At 49.3% G+C, this 11,740-nt stretch overlaps 1 protein-coding gene across 3 annotated transcripts in view; it reads left to right on the top strand.

The window, feature by feature from the left end:
• The window catches only part of TRMT44 (tRNA methyltransferase 44 homolog), a 37,052-nt gene that overhangs the window by 3,860 nt on the left and 21,452 nt on the right, over nt 1–11,740 (top strand). Inside the window, exons 2-6 of one of the 3 annotated variants that reach the window (XM_037742179.1) lie at nt 1,764–1,878; nt 4,572–4,791; nt 7,084–7,152; nt 7,983–8,090; nt 9,573–9,644. In XM_037742179.1, coding sequence (XP_037598107.1) covers nt 1,764–1,878; nt 4,572–4,791; nt 7,084–7,152; nt 7,983–8,090; nt 9,573–9,644 — 584 coding nt within the window. Of the gene's footprint in view, nt 1–1,763; nt 1,879–4,571; nt 4,792–7,083; nt 7,153–7,982; nt 8,091–9,572; nt 9,645–11,740 lie in introns of those variants that run through there. The other 2 variants (XM_037742182.1, XM_037742180.1) reach the window with 2 other exon arrangements.

Genomic DNA, 11,740 nt, shown 5'->3' with positions numbered 1-11,740 from the left:
GTGATCCACCCACTTTGGCCTCCCAAAGTGCTGGGATTACAGGCGTGAGCCACCGCGCCCGGCCCTCATTTTTGTATTTTAAGCAGAGACAGGGTTTCACCATGTTGGCCAGGCTGATCTCGAACTCCTGACCTCATGTGATCCACCCACCTCAGCTTCCCAAAGTGCTGGGATTACAGGCGTGAGCCACCGTGCCCGGCCATAATTGTACATTTTAAAATAACTTTAAAAGAGTGTAATTGGATTGTGTAACACAAAGACCAAATGTTTGAGGGGACAGACACTGCACTCTCCATGATATGATGAGTTCACATTGCATGCCTGTAGCAAAGCATTTCGTGCACCCCATGCATGTATACACCTGCTATGCACCCACAAAAATGAAAAATTAAAAAATGGAAATATGTCATTGTTTAGTGACAACAGCAACAGTGGATTTGGGGTTGCAACACTGGTCAGGCAGGGTGGGATGCTGCTGGCATCTAGTGGGTTGGGCCAGGGCTTCTGCTGAGCATCCTACAGCGCACAGGACAACTCCCCACAAGCAGCAGTTATCCAGCCATAAATGCCAGTGACGCCGAGGTTGATTTCAATGCGGTGATTCATGGAAAGAACGATGCATTGTGTCAGTCCTCTTCTCTCTGGTCTCACTCACAGTAACAGCTGTACTTTTGTGAACTGCGAGACCCTGTGTGACCTGGGTGGGTCCTGTTTCCCTTTGCTTTCACCTCCCACCGCTTGTCACCTTGTCCACACCACTCACCTCCATTCCCCACGCACCTGAGCACACTCCTGCCCCAGGGCCTTTGCAGTTGCTGCTCCTGTGTCTGAAACACTTCTTCCAGGTGCCCCTTGGCACACTCCCTGACCTCCTTGGGCTCTCTACTCAAACATCACATTATTAGGGAGGCCTTCCCTGGCTGCCCTGGATTCCATAGCAGTAGACGCTGATTGTCTGGAGTTTTCTTGCCCCCACACTGCTTGCTCTCGATCTGAATCCACTCAGCCCTTCAGCTCTGCTGCCCTCTGGCAGGCCTTGCCCTTTCACCTGCTGTGGAAGGTGAGCTACAGTTGTACATACTTGGCTTGTGAAGCATATATTCCTCTTTAACTGAGATTTTCCTATTTTTTTTTAAATATCAAAGGTAAACACGATTTATTTTAGAGATAGAACTTTATATAGCCAAACCATAAGTATTCGCAGAAACTGATAGAATACTGTACATTTAGCTTAGGAATATGCCACTCTGCTTATATTTTGATGGGAAGGTGAGTGCGAAGTCCCTCCATGCAGCGAGGACTCCACTCAACGTAAAGCTGTTGTTAGGAAGGCCTGGAATGATGTCACTTTCCTGAACTGGCCTCTGATGGTTGAGCAGGGTTCTGTGCCTTGCTCACATCCGAAGCTCATGGCCAGGCTGTGGCAGACACTCAGCTAGGGCAGAGGTCCCCTGTTCTCTCTGATGTAGCTCTCAGGTTCCAATAGAGTCCATGTCGGCTGGCCCTTTCCTCAGGTCCTAGCTCATGCGCCCCCAGCAGATTCTTGCAGAGATTGGCTGCTGTGTGCCTGGCACATTCTCGGCTCTGGGCTGTAGTCGTGAGGGAAAGGCAGAAGCTCCTCTCCTGGAGTGCCGTCCGGAATAGCGTGCGGGGAGAGCGCTGCGGGATTGGCCGCGTCCTGCTTGACTCCTCCCTGTTTGTAGTACTGCTTCTGATGAGATGGTAGCTGGGCAGTTGTCATTTGTCATTCTTTTTCTTTCCAGATGTCCTCAATGGAACTGTAACGTTTTTGCCTTTGGAAGAAGATGATGAGGGGAACTTAAAAGTTAAGATGAGCAATGTGTATCAGATTCAGCTGAGTCACAGCAAAGGAGAATGGTAAGAGCCGGACGGTGGACTCCTGGTGTGATGGTTTCCATTAGGTGGCTCAAGGATTCTGGGTTGCCGGAGAGCTTAAGGTCCTGTCTCTGAGGTGGCTGTGGTTATGAGGAAGGCATTGCCAGCTCGTGTGCCCATGCCACGTTGCTCTTCCTGTTGGCGCCTGGCCTGGAGTTTGGGTGGTCACAGCCTGGCTGGGGTCTCTGGTCTCTACCTTGCCTGTGGCTGTGACGGTCGGCAGCCCTCAGTGTTAGCTCTGAAGTCAAGTAAACTCAAATGCCTTTGTTACTATTATTATTACTGTTACTATTAGTATTAGACGCAGTCTTGCTCTGTCGCCCAGGCTGGAGTGCAGTGGCGCCACGTTTCACTACAGCCTCTACCTCCTGCATTCAAGTGATTCTCGTGCCTCAGTCTCCCAAGTAGCTGGAACTACAGGCACCCACCACCACACTCAGCTAATTTTTGTATTTTTAGTAGAGACAAGGTTTCACCCTGTTGGCCAGGCTGGTCTCAAACTCCTGGCTTCAAGTGATCTACCTGCCTTGGCCTCCCAAAGTGCTGGGGTTACAGGTATGAGCCACCGTGCCCGGCCCCATTTGGTATTTTTAAAATGAAAAAGTCAGAGGAGGAGTGAATTCATTCATTACTTGTGAGCTGATATTTTCCTGAGCACCGCTTCCAACCTGTACTTTCTGAGACAGTCTTGGGGCTAACATCCGGGTAACTGGAGTGGGTTTGCCTGGGCTTCCCAGAAAGCAGAGGGGTGTGGCGAGAAGAGCCTGGGTGTCCCACCAGCAGTGTGGCCTGGTACGTGCTCTGCCTCCCGGCCTTCCGCCTGCTCACCTCGAAATGGGTTGAATCATCCCTGAGCCTCTGAGGAGGTGGCAGGGCTGGGCCTCACCTGGACCTTTGCGGCTTTCTTGAAAGCGTGTCACGCCCTGCAGCACGAAGCCCTTTGAGAACCACCCAGAGGCTGCCCCGAGTTGTCGGGATCCTGCCCCAATGTCCCTTCCTGCCAGCACGAATTTGTTGGAGAGTGAGGGGTGCGAGCAGGCACCAGGAGAAACCAGGCTTCCCTGTGCCAGGCGCCTCTGGGGTCCTTTACTATCTTGTTAGCTATTTAGTACTGTCCAAAAGGTACTTGTTTTTCCAGCTTTTGAAGTCGTTTCCAGTGAGAGGGTTCATCTGGATTATCTAAGGCACTGTGGCTGGAAATAGAAATTTCAACTTTTGGCCAGGCGCGGTGGCTCAAGCCTGTAATCCCAGCACTTTGGGAGGCCGAGGCGGGTGGATCATGAGGCCAAGAGATCGAGACCATCCTGGTCAACATGGTGAAACCCTGTCTCTACTAAAACTACAAAAAAATTAGCTGGGCCTGGTGGTGCATGTCTGTAGTCCCAGCTACTCAGGAGGCTGAGGCAGGAGAATTGCCTGAACCCAGGGGGCGGAGGTTGCGGTGAGCTGAGATCGCGCCATTGCACTCCAGCCTGGGTAACAAGAGCGAAACTCCGTCTCAAAAAAAAAAAAAGAAATTTCAACTTTTTTGAACTTGAACTCCTGACCTCAGATGATCCTCCCACCTCGGCCTCCCAAAGTGCTAGGATTACAGACGTGAGCCACCGTGCCCGTCCAGAAATTTTAACTTTTAACATTGGCCATTGGTTTTTCCTCTTTTGCCAAATGCCAGTTCTGAATGTGACTAATTTTGCCATTATCCCTGCGTGGGGGTCATGCTGCTGCTGCGCCCTCAGTGCGCCTGTCGGGCCCTCTAGCTCTGCCCCGCTCACCCAGCGGCTGCGTTCTGCTTGTTCTCAGGAACGTGTGCTGAACGTTGCTTTCATCGTAGCTCTCTCTCATTGACCCAGCACACTGAATGCCCTCCCCTTCCTCGTGCTGCCCCAGTTGCAGCCCTGGACAATGTATTTTATCTGGGTGCGCATCTGTCCCGCCAGTTCCCCCAAGGATTTGGAGCTTTTAGTTGGTTACTGAATTCATCCATAAACAGTGCCTGCTGTGTGTCGGCACTACTGGGGCCTGGGGGTAAGACAGACAGGAGCCCCGCCCTCAGGGCCTTCTGATAGCAGAAGACGTGTGGAAGACAAAGTAAGCCAGCAAAATGCAGGGCGGCCTTTATCTCTGGCTGAGCACGTCGTCTTCTGGCAGGTAGCTAGTTGGTGAGCCGGATACTCTTTTTTTTTTTTTTAAGACGGGTTTCGCCATGTTGGTCAGGCTGGTCGTGAACTCCCGACCTCAGGTTGATCCGCCCACCCTGGCCTCCAAAGTGCTTGGATTACAGGCGTGAGCCACCACGCCCGGCCGAGCCGGTATACTCATTTGAGTTGCGCGTGTGAAAATGCATAAAGAATAGAAACGTTAGGAAAATCCTTGGACACTTAGAATCTGGCCCCTTGTGCGTGAAGCAGAAGGAGAGAGTCCTTTATTTGTCTGGCTGTGGACTTCACAGTTGTGTAAATATGTTCTGAACAAAGTTTGCAAGGAAAGAGGGATTGATCCTTTGTGCTTCATTGTTTTCCTTTAGTAGATGAAAATTCTGTAAAAAGTTCTAGTTCTTTTCATGTTTTTGGTAATATAATTATAGATAGCTTCTGTTCTCTTGGTAAGGAAATGGAGAATTTTAAAATAAGAACTGAACATGTCTGTGCTTATTCATATTTCTCTTATTTTTAAAGGTTCATATCTGTTTTAATTTTCTGTCCAGAAAGATGGCATTCAGATGGAATTGTATATCCCAAACCCACGTGGCTTGGAGAACAGCTGCTGGCCAAGTTGGCCAGGTGGTGTGTCCAGAACAGGAAGAGTGGCTTTAAGAGCACCCTTTCCCTTGTCTCCATAATGAAGTACAGCAAGGCTTACCGGGAACTTAAGGAGAAGTATAAGGAAATGGTTAAGGTAATTCTGGTGAAGAATAGCTACAATTATTTTCCCCCTGCATGGTTTCTTTTTTTTGGTGACAGAGTCTCGCTGTGTCACCCAAAAGAAAGGGCTGAAGTGGCACGATCTCAGCTCACTGCAACCTCCGTGTCCCGGATTCAAGCGATTCTTTAGCTTCAGCCTCTCCAGTGGCTAGGACTACAGGCACACACCACCAAGCCTGGCTAGTTTTTTGTGTTTTTAGTAGAGATGAGGCTTCACCATGTTGCCCAGACTGGTCTCGAACTCCTGAGCTCGGGCAATCCTCCTGTCTTGGCCTCCCAAAGTGCTAGGATTAGAGGTGTGAGCCACTGCACCCGGCACCCCCTTCTTTTAAATGAGGTAAAATAAACTCTGCCAGGTGAAATTGTTCTTCCTGTTGCAGCCCGTGCTTTGACATCCTTAGGGGTGCAAACAGCAAAAACATACGTAGATATATAATGGAAAAGGATTGATCTTTACTTGTCTGTTATTTGATTTCAAGAGACCTAAAGGGAAGTATTTAATGGAAAAGTAAGGGAGCCTTGAAAAAAAATGGCTAAATTACCATAATTCTTTGTATAAACTTAAAGATATTTTAAGAAAATATATTAAAAATTAAAGTACAAAAGAGCAGTTCCAACAAGGAGATAATTTCCACATAACACGTGCTTAAACTTTCTAAGATGTAAAAACAGTAATGAGAAAGGTCGGCGTATTTATGCCTAGCTTAACACGGAGAGTCAAAGCTGCTTTCTCTTCTAGTTCCCATGTTCTTCCCCTCCTAGGAGTAATCACAATTTGTCATTTCTGTTTTGGTTTGGGTTTTTTTTTTTTTTTTTTTGAGACAGGATCTCACTCTGTCACCTAGGCTGGAGTGCAGTGGAGTGATCTCGGCTCACTGCAGACTCAACCTCCCAGGCTCAAGCCATTCTCCCAGCTCAGCCTCCCTAGTAGCTGGGACCACAGGCGCATGCTACCATGCCTGGCTAATTTTTTGTAGAGGGGAAGTTTTGTCATGTTTCCCAGACTGTTCTCAAACTATTAGGCTCAAGTGATCTGCCCAGTTTGGCCTCCCAAAGTGCTGGGATTACAGGTGTGAGCCACTGTGCCTGGCCTCCATATGTGTTTTTTTTTTTTTTTTTTTTTGAGACAGGAGTTTTGCTCTTGTTACCCAGGCTGGAGTGCAATGGTGCGATCTCAGCTCACCAAAACCTCCACCTCCTAGGTTCAAGCAATTCTCCTGCCTCAGCCTCCCTCCCGAGTAGCTGAGTAGCTGGGACTACAGGCGTGCGCCACCATGCCCAGCTAATTTTTGTATTTTTAGTAGAGATGGGGTTTCATCATGTTGACCAGGATGGTCTCGACCTCTTGACCTCGTGATCCACCCACCTTGGCCTCCCAAAGTGCTGGGATTATAGGCGTGAGCCACCACGCCCAGCCCCATGTGGTTTTTTAACCAGTCACCTCTTTCTCTGTAACAAAAGCACCCCCAAAGTCACAGGCTTAAAGCTGTGGCCTTTCATTATTGCTGAAGCACCTGAGGGTCCCAGGGGTTGGCTGACTGAGGCTGCACTCCCTCCCATATCCTGACCCTGTGGTCCTTTACCATCTTGTTAGCTGTTCAGTACTGTCCGGAAGGTACTTTTTATGTTTCTCCGGCTTTTGAAGTTGTTTCCAGTGAAAGGGTTCTTCTGGATTGTCTGAGGCACTGTGGCCGGAAGTAGAAATTTCCTCTTTTACCATTGGCCATGGGTTTCCTCTTCTGCCAATGCCAGTTCTGAACGTGACTAATTTTAACAACGAGAGTTCGTTTTTGCACAGCTAGTGCTTTACAGTTTTGAGAGCAGCTTGATGATCCTGCCTGTTAGCTGAGGCTTGGACTTCATCCCTGTTTGACAGGTGGGGCGGTGGTAGCCACGGATGGACCACGGGCTGGAGCGCTGGTCTCCTAGTCTGTGGCTCGCGGCTTTCGCTGCTCCACATCCTGGCCCCGGTTTCCTTGTTCATTGCCCTTACCTGCATAAACAGTGAGCACAGTGTGGCTGTGTTTCCTCTGCGTCCACTCTCAGCTAAACATCTGGCTTTGGATTGCATTGTTCTTGGCAGGCCTTGTTTCCTTATGTAAATCATTCATTGTAAGAACCAGTCATGAATTCTTGCCTTTGAGCTTATATTTTTTTTTAGTGCACAATTAGTTCAGTTGATTTACGCTTTATGGGGATACTTAAGTATTGGGGAATGGTGGTAGGGAAACTGGACGATTTACATTTGTGCTTGAAACTGTCTTAGGTGTGGCCTGAAGTAACTGATCCTGACAAGTTTGTGTATGAAGACGTAGCTATTGCAGCGTACCTGCTGGTAAGAGCATGCACGATCCCAGAGTGTCGGGGAAGGGGCAAAGGTTGCTACAGGCAGATGCTACCCATCGGGAAGGGCAGTTTCCAAATCCGTGACTTCCAGTGCTCACAGTTCTGCTGGCCAGGGTTGGTTACGCATGTAATGGTTGGCTTCATGGGGTCCTTCTGATGCGTGTAGGAACAAGTTTGGATTGAAGCTTGACCTCAGGTTCGAACTTGACCTGCAGGCGGAGCTGTTGGCCCGCTGTCAGCAGTCATTGTGGAGGCACTGGCTGGTGCTGGAATCACTGAGGAGCACATGGCCTAGGGCCTTCCAGCCCTTCCCTCCGCTGGTGTGCTGGCTAGCTACATTTGGGCGTGCCCTCTGACTTTTTAGTCTTGGTTTTCTTATTTATAAGAATGTTTAGAGGAGGCTGGGCATGGTGGCTCACGCCTGTAATCCCAGCACTTTGGGAGGCCGAGGCCAGTGGATCACTTGACGTCGGAAGTTTGAGACCAGCCTGACTGACATGGTGAAACCTCCTCCCTACTAAAAATACAAAATTAGCCAGGTGTGGTGTTATGCACCTGTAGTTCCAGCTACTCGGGAGGCTGAGGCAGGAGAATTGCTTGAACCTGGGAGGCGGAGGTTGCAATGAGCCGAGATCGCACTATTGTACTCCAGCTTGGGCGACAGGGCAAGACTCCATCTCAGATAAAAGAAGAATGTTTAGAGTAGATAATTTCCAGTTTCCTTTCAACTCAGAGTTTTCTTTGACTGCTTTGTGTCGGAATTATTCCTGCGTAGAGTGAGTTACCACCTGACTTTGTTTTGTTTTTCTCTTCGCTTAGATTCTATGGGAAGAAGAAAGGGCTGAGCGGGGACTAACTGCCAGGCAGTCCTTTGTTGACCTGGGATGCGGAAATGGCCTCCTGGTCCACATCCTGAGCAGCGAGGGGGTAAGGCCCGGCTCCACGACCTTTTCTGGTACCTTGTTCAGAGTTTCTTCAAGTTAGACACAGGGTTCATGGACATCTTTTTCTGCTGGTACAGTCTATTTGGAGTTAGCTGGCTATTAGAGTAGGCAGGGACTTATAAACTTCTGTTAATTTGGTAAACAAACAGCTCATAAAACAAGGGAAAAGTGGTGATCTCATTAGACCTACAAGGGCCATTTTATAGGCCCCAGACCCCAGCATGGGCCTATAAAATGACAGGCTTTCAGTAGCGTGGAGGTTTTTTACTGTCAGATTTTTCTCATGAAACCCACCACCTCAAGATGCTGGAAGGAGATGAGAAGCAAGGCAGGTTCTGCACTTGAGAAGCTTCAGGCCAGGTGTGGGGCTCACGCCTGCAATCCCAGCACTTGGGAGGCTGAGGCGGGTGGATCACTTGAGCCCAGGAGTTTGAGACCAGCCTGGGCAACATAGTGAAACCGCGTCTCTACAAAAACAAATAAGAGAAGATTTAGTTCTGGCCCAGAGAGCCAGTCACGTACACACAGACTGCAGTATGGAATGGTGGGGTACTAGTTTTTGCATCCATTTTCTGCATGTTCATCTGATGCAGGAAAAGCAGTCTCGGGCTGAGAGCGGCACCTGCCCAGGGAGTGAGGTCTGTAGGGGTGAGTCAGCTCTCGGTGTCTTGTGCCCGGAGCTTCCTGCCAGCGACTCATACCCCTGCCCGTGCATCTGGTGCATAAGGCGCCATTACCCCGTGAGACGTGGCGAGCTTAGCCACTGCCTGCTGGGGGGCAGCAGCTGGAATCTGCACCCAGTCCTGGAGGTACCAAGCCGATCTTCCTCCTGTACTGGACAGCATTGTGCTGGTGGGCTGCACATACTTGTCTACACCTGGAAGAGCTTGAAAGGGTTGTTAAATGCCCTTTTCCAAGTGTGCTATTAAAGAGCGAGCTTCTAATCATAATACCTGGAAGCTGGTAGTGGGGATGGTAGCCTATCAGGCGGCAGCTTGGCAGCTGGAGACAGCTGGGAGGTGTCTGTGCGCCCCTCCTCTTCTGCAGGCTTGGAATAAACAAGTGTGCCCTCTGAGAGCTAATGAGTGGGGCAAGGGGCAAGAAGAGCAAGCAGCCGAGCTTGACGGAGAGCAGGGAGTTGACCAGTGTTCTCAGCTGTGCTCCCTGGGGCACTGGCCCTGGACGTGTTCCCACACTAAAGGCCACTGTGGTCACTCAGCTCCGTGTCCCCGCTTGAAGACTCATAATGACCATCAGCAGCGTATACCTTCCTACCTGCCTTGTGGGGGTGGGGGTGTCTATTTCAGACAGCTGAGAAGTCACGCTTGTGCCACCCACGAATGCCAAGGGCCTTTTCTCTTGCATTTCATACTGGGGCTGGTGCCTGCAGAGCTTTCTTGTGTTCTTGCTAGTTTATTATGAAGTACTAAACTTAACCTTTGATTTCTAAATTTAACTTTTTCAGCATCCAGGCAGAGGGATTGATGTCCGAAAAAGAAAAATCTGGGACATGTACGGACCGCACACTCGGTTAGAGGTACTGTCCTTATGATGCATGCCCTTGATCTCAGCATGGCTTAGCCCCAGTGGGATTCGTTGTCATGAACGTGTCTCTTTGTGTAGGTCAAGCAGACAGGCTGACAGTAAGCCTTCACACTCATCTAAGCGCTCTGAAATTAGAGAAGAGAAAAAGAAAGATGGAACTAGACTTCCCAAGCCTCTGGTTAAGCTGACTGAAGGGCGCTGGCCTCCAGGCAGGAGTGCTGTCTCTCCCAGAGTCTGTCAGTGCCATTTGCATCTTGTGTAGAGTGCTCCCATGCTGCCTCGAGGCAGGGGCCGTGCCCAGGGCACTTTGGGAAGTCTTCTCCAAGGCCTCCCAGAGGCTGCTTGTTCATTCAGCAGGCGACAAGTACCTTGCCTGCCAGGACTCCGCCAGGGATGGGGACACCTGCACATGTGCCACAAAGGGCAGAGGCTGTGCCAGGGCTGGGACACAAGGTTTAGAGGGCTGTGGGGACTCGGGGGGTGGGGGGGCTGGATTCCACTTGGGGCCTCTAAGAAGGCTTCTTGGAGCACCCCCGTGAGCAGTGGAGGCAGCCAGGCGCCCAGCATGGAAGCGAGGTGCCCCTGGTGGGCTCATCTCTGGGCATACAGATGATGTAAGGGCAGACTGTGTGGTCCCATGTCATTTCTCTCCTGTCTTTGGGCCAGTCTCACTTTTCTTAATGCCCCTACCCAGAGATAGTTACCCTCTTTAATTTAGGGAAATAAGTATGTACCCGTTTACAGTTTAAGAAAATCCCTTTGTGACCATGGTGTATACAGAACTTTGACCCTGGCTGCTTCTGCTCCTTTAACCTCCCATCCTAGGTACTACCTGAAGCCTTTGGCGGTTATTTGTAAGCATGTTTTTAGTGGCTGAATAATGGTCCATTTAATTGTAGGCAACAGCAACGTAAACAATACAGCCTTGAACAACATGGCTTTGAACTTTGTGGGTCCACTTTTATGCAAATTTTTTTCAACAAATATATTGGACAATTTTTTGGAAATTTGCAACAATTTGAAAAAACTTCAGATGAAATGCATAGCATAGAAATATTGAAACAAATCAGAAAAACTTAGATATGTCATGAATTCATTAAATATACATACATACTGGTCTGTGTTAGCGTTTACTACCATGACTATGTGCAAATCTATCATAAAAAGCTAAAATCTATCAAAACTTAGAGCCAGACTGTATGTGGTCTCATTCTCTGTCAAGAGAAATGCAGATGTAAAGATGCAATATGAAGTCATGATTGCATGCACCTAACTGTCGTACATACTATGCCGCTGTCGTGATTTCCCAGTCACCGCCTGTTGCTGCTGCAGTGAGCCCAAGTGTTGCCAGCATCCGTTTACGATGCCGCCCGGCGCTGCGCACTCCAGGGCAGCAGCTCATTCCTCCCCTCAGTTGCGTAGCCCAGTGAACGGGATCGCTGGTGTTTGTCAGCGTGTTTGGTGCAATACGGTGAACCTCGAGAAGCACCATGGGACCCATACACAACGCCACTAGTGATGCTGGAAGTGCTCCCGAGAAGCAGAGGAAAGTCATGGCATCACAAGAAAAGGCTTACCCACCATTTCAGGACAAACAGTGTAAGGACTGTTGTAAAAAGAAAGAGAGAGAAGGAAAGAAATGTGTGAAACTGTCACTGCAGCCGCACCCTCAGGCATGAAAACCTTGCACTTTTTGCAAGGTACCTTTTTATCTCATTGAGAATGCAGCTTTTATGTGGTGGCAAGATTGCTGCAGGAGAAGCATACACACAGACTCTAATACGATGTGAGAAACAGCAAAGTCATTATACGACAAAGCAGAAAGAAGGTGAAGGTTCTAAAGCTGCAGAACTTAGTGCCAACAGAAGACGACTTGATCGTTTTGGAAAGTGATTTGGGTTTAGAAAATGCCGGGATAACAGGAGGAGTAGCTTCAGCTGACCAAGAGGCAGCAGATGAGTCCCTCGGCGCCGTTCAGAAAATCATCACCGAGAGGCCACGTGCGCTGGCTCACACCTACAGTCTTAGCACTTTCAGAGCCTAAGACTGGACGATCGCTTGAGGCCAGGAGTACAAGACCCCCCACCC

This window comes from Cebus imitator, unplaced genomic scaffold, assembly GCF_001604975.1.
Source record: "Cebus imitator isolate Cc_AM_T3 unplaced genomic scaffold, Cebus_imitator-1.0 Scaffold117, whole genome shotgun sequence".
In the NCBI taxonomy this organism is placed as follows: Eukaryota; Metazoa; Chordata; class Mammalia; order Primates; family Cebidae; genus Cebus; species Cebus imitator.
The sequence above is the reverse complement of the archived record's forward strand: the minus strand, read 5'-3'. Positions and strand labels throughout refer to the sequence as shown.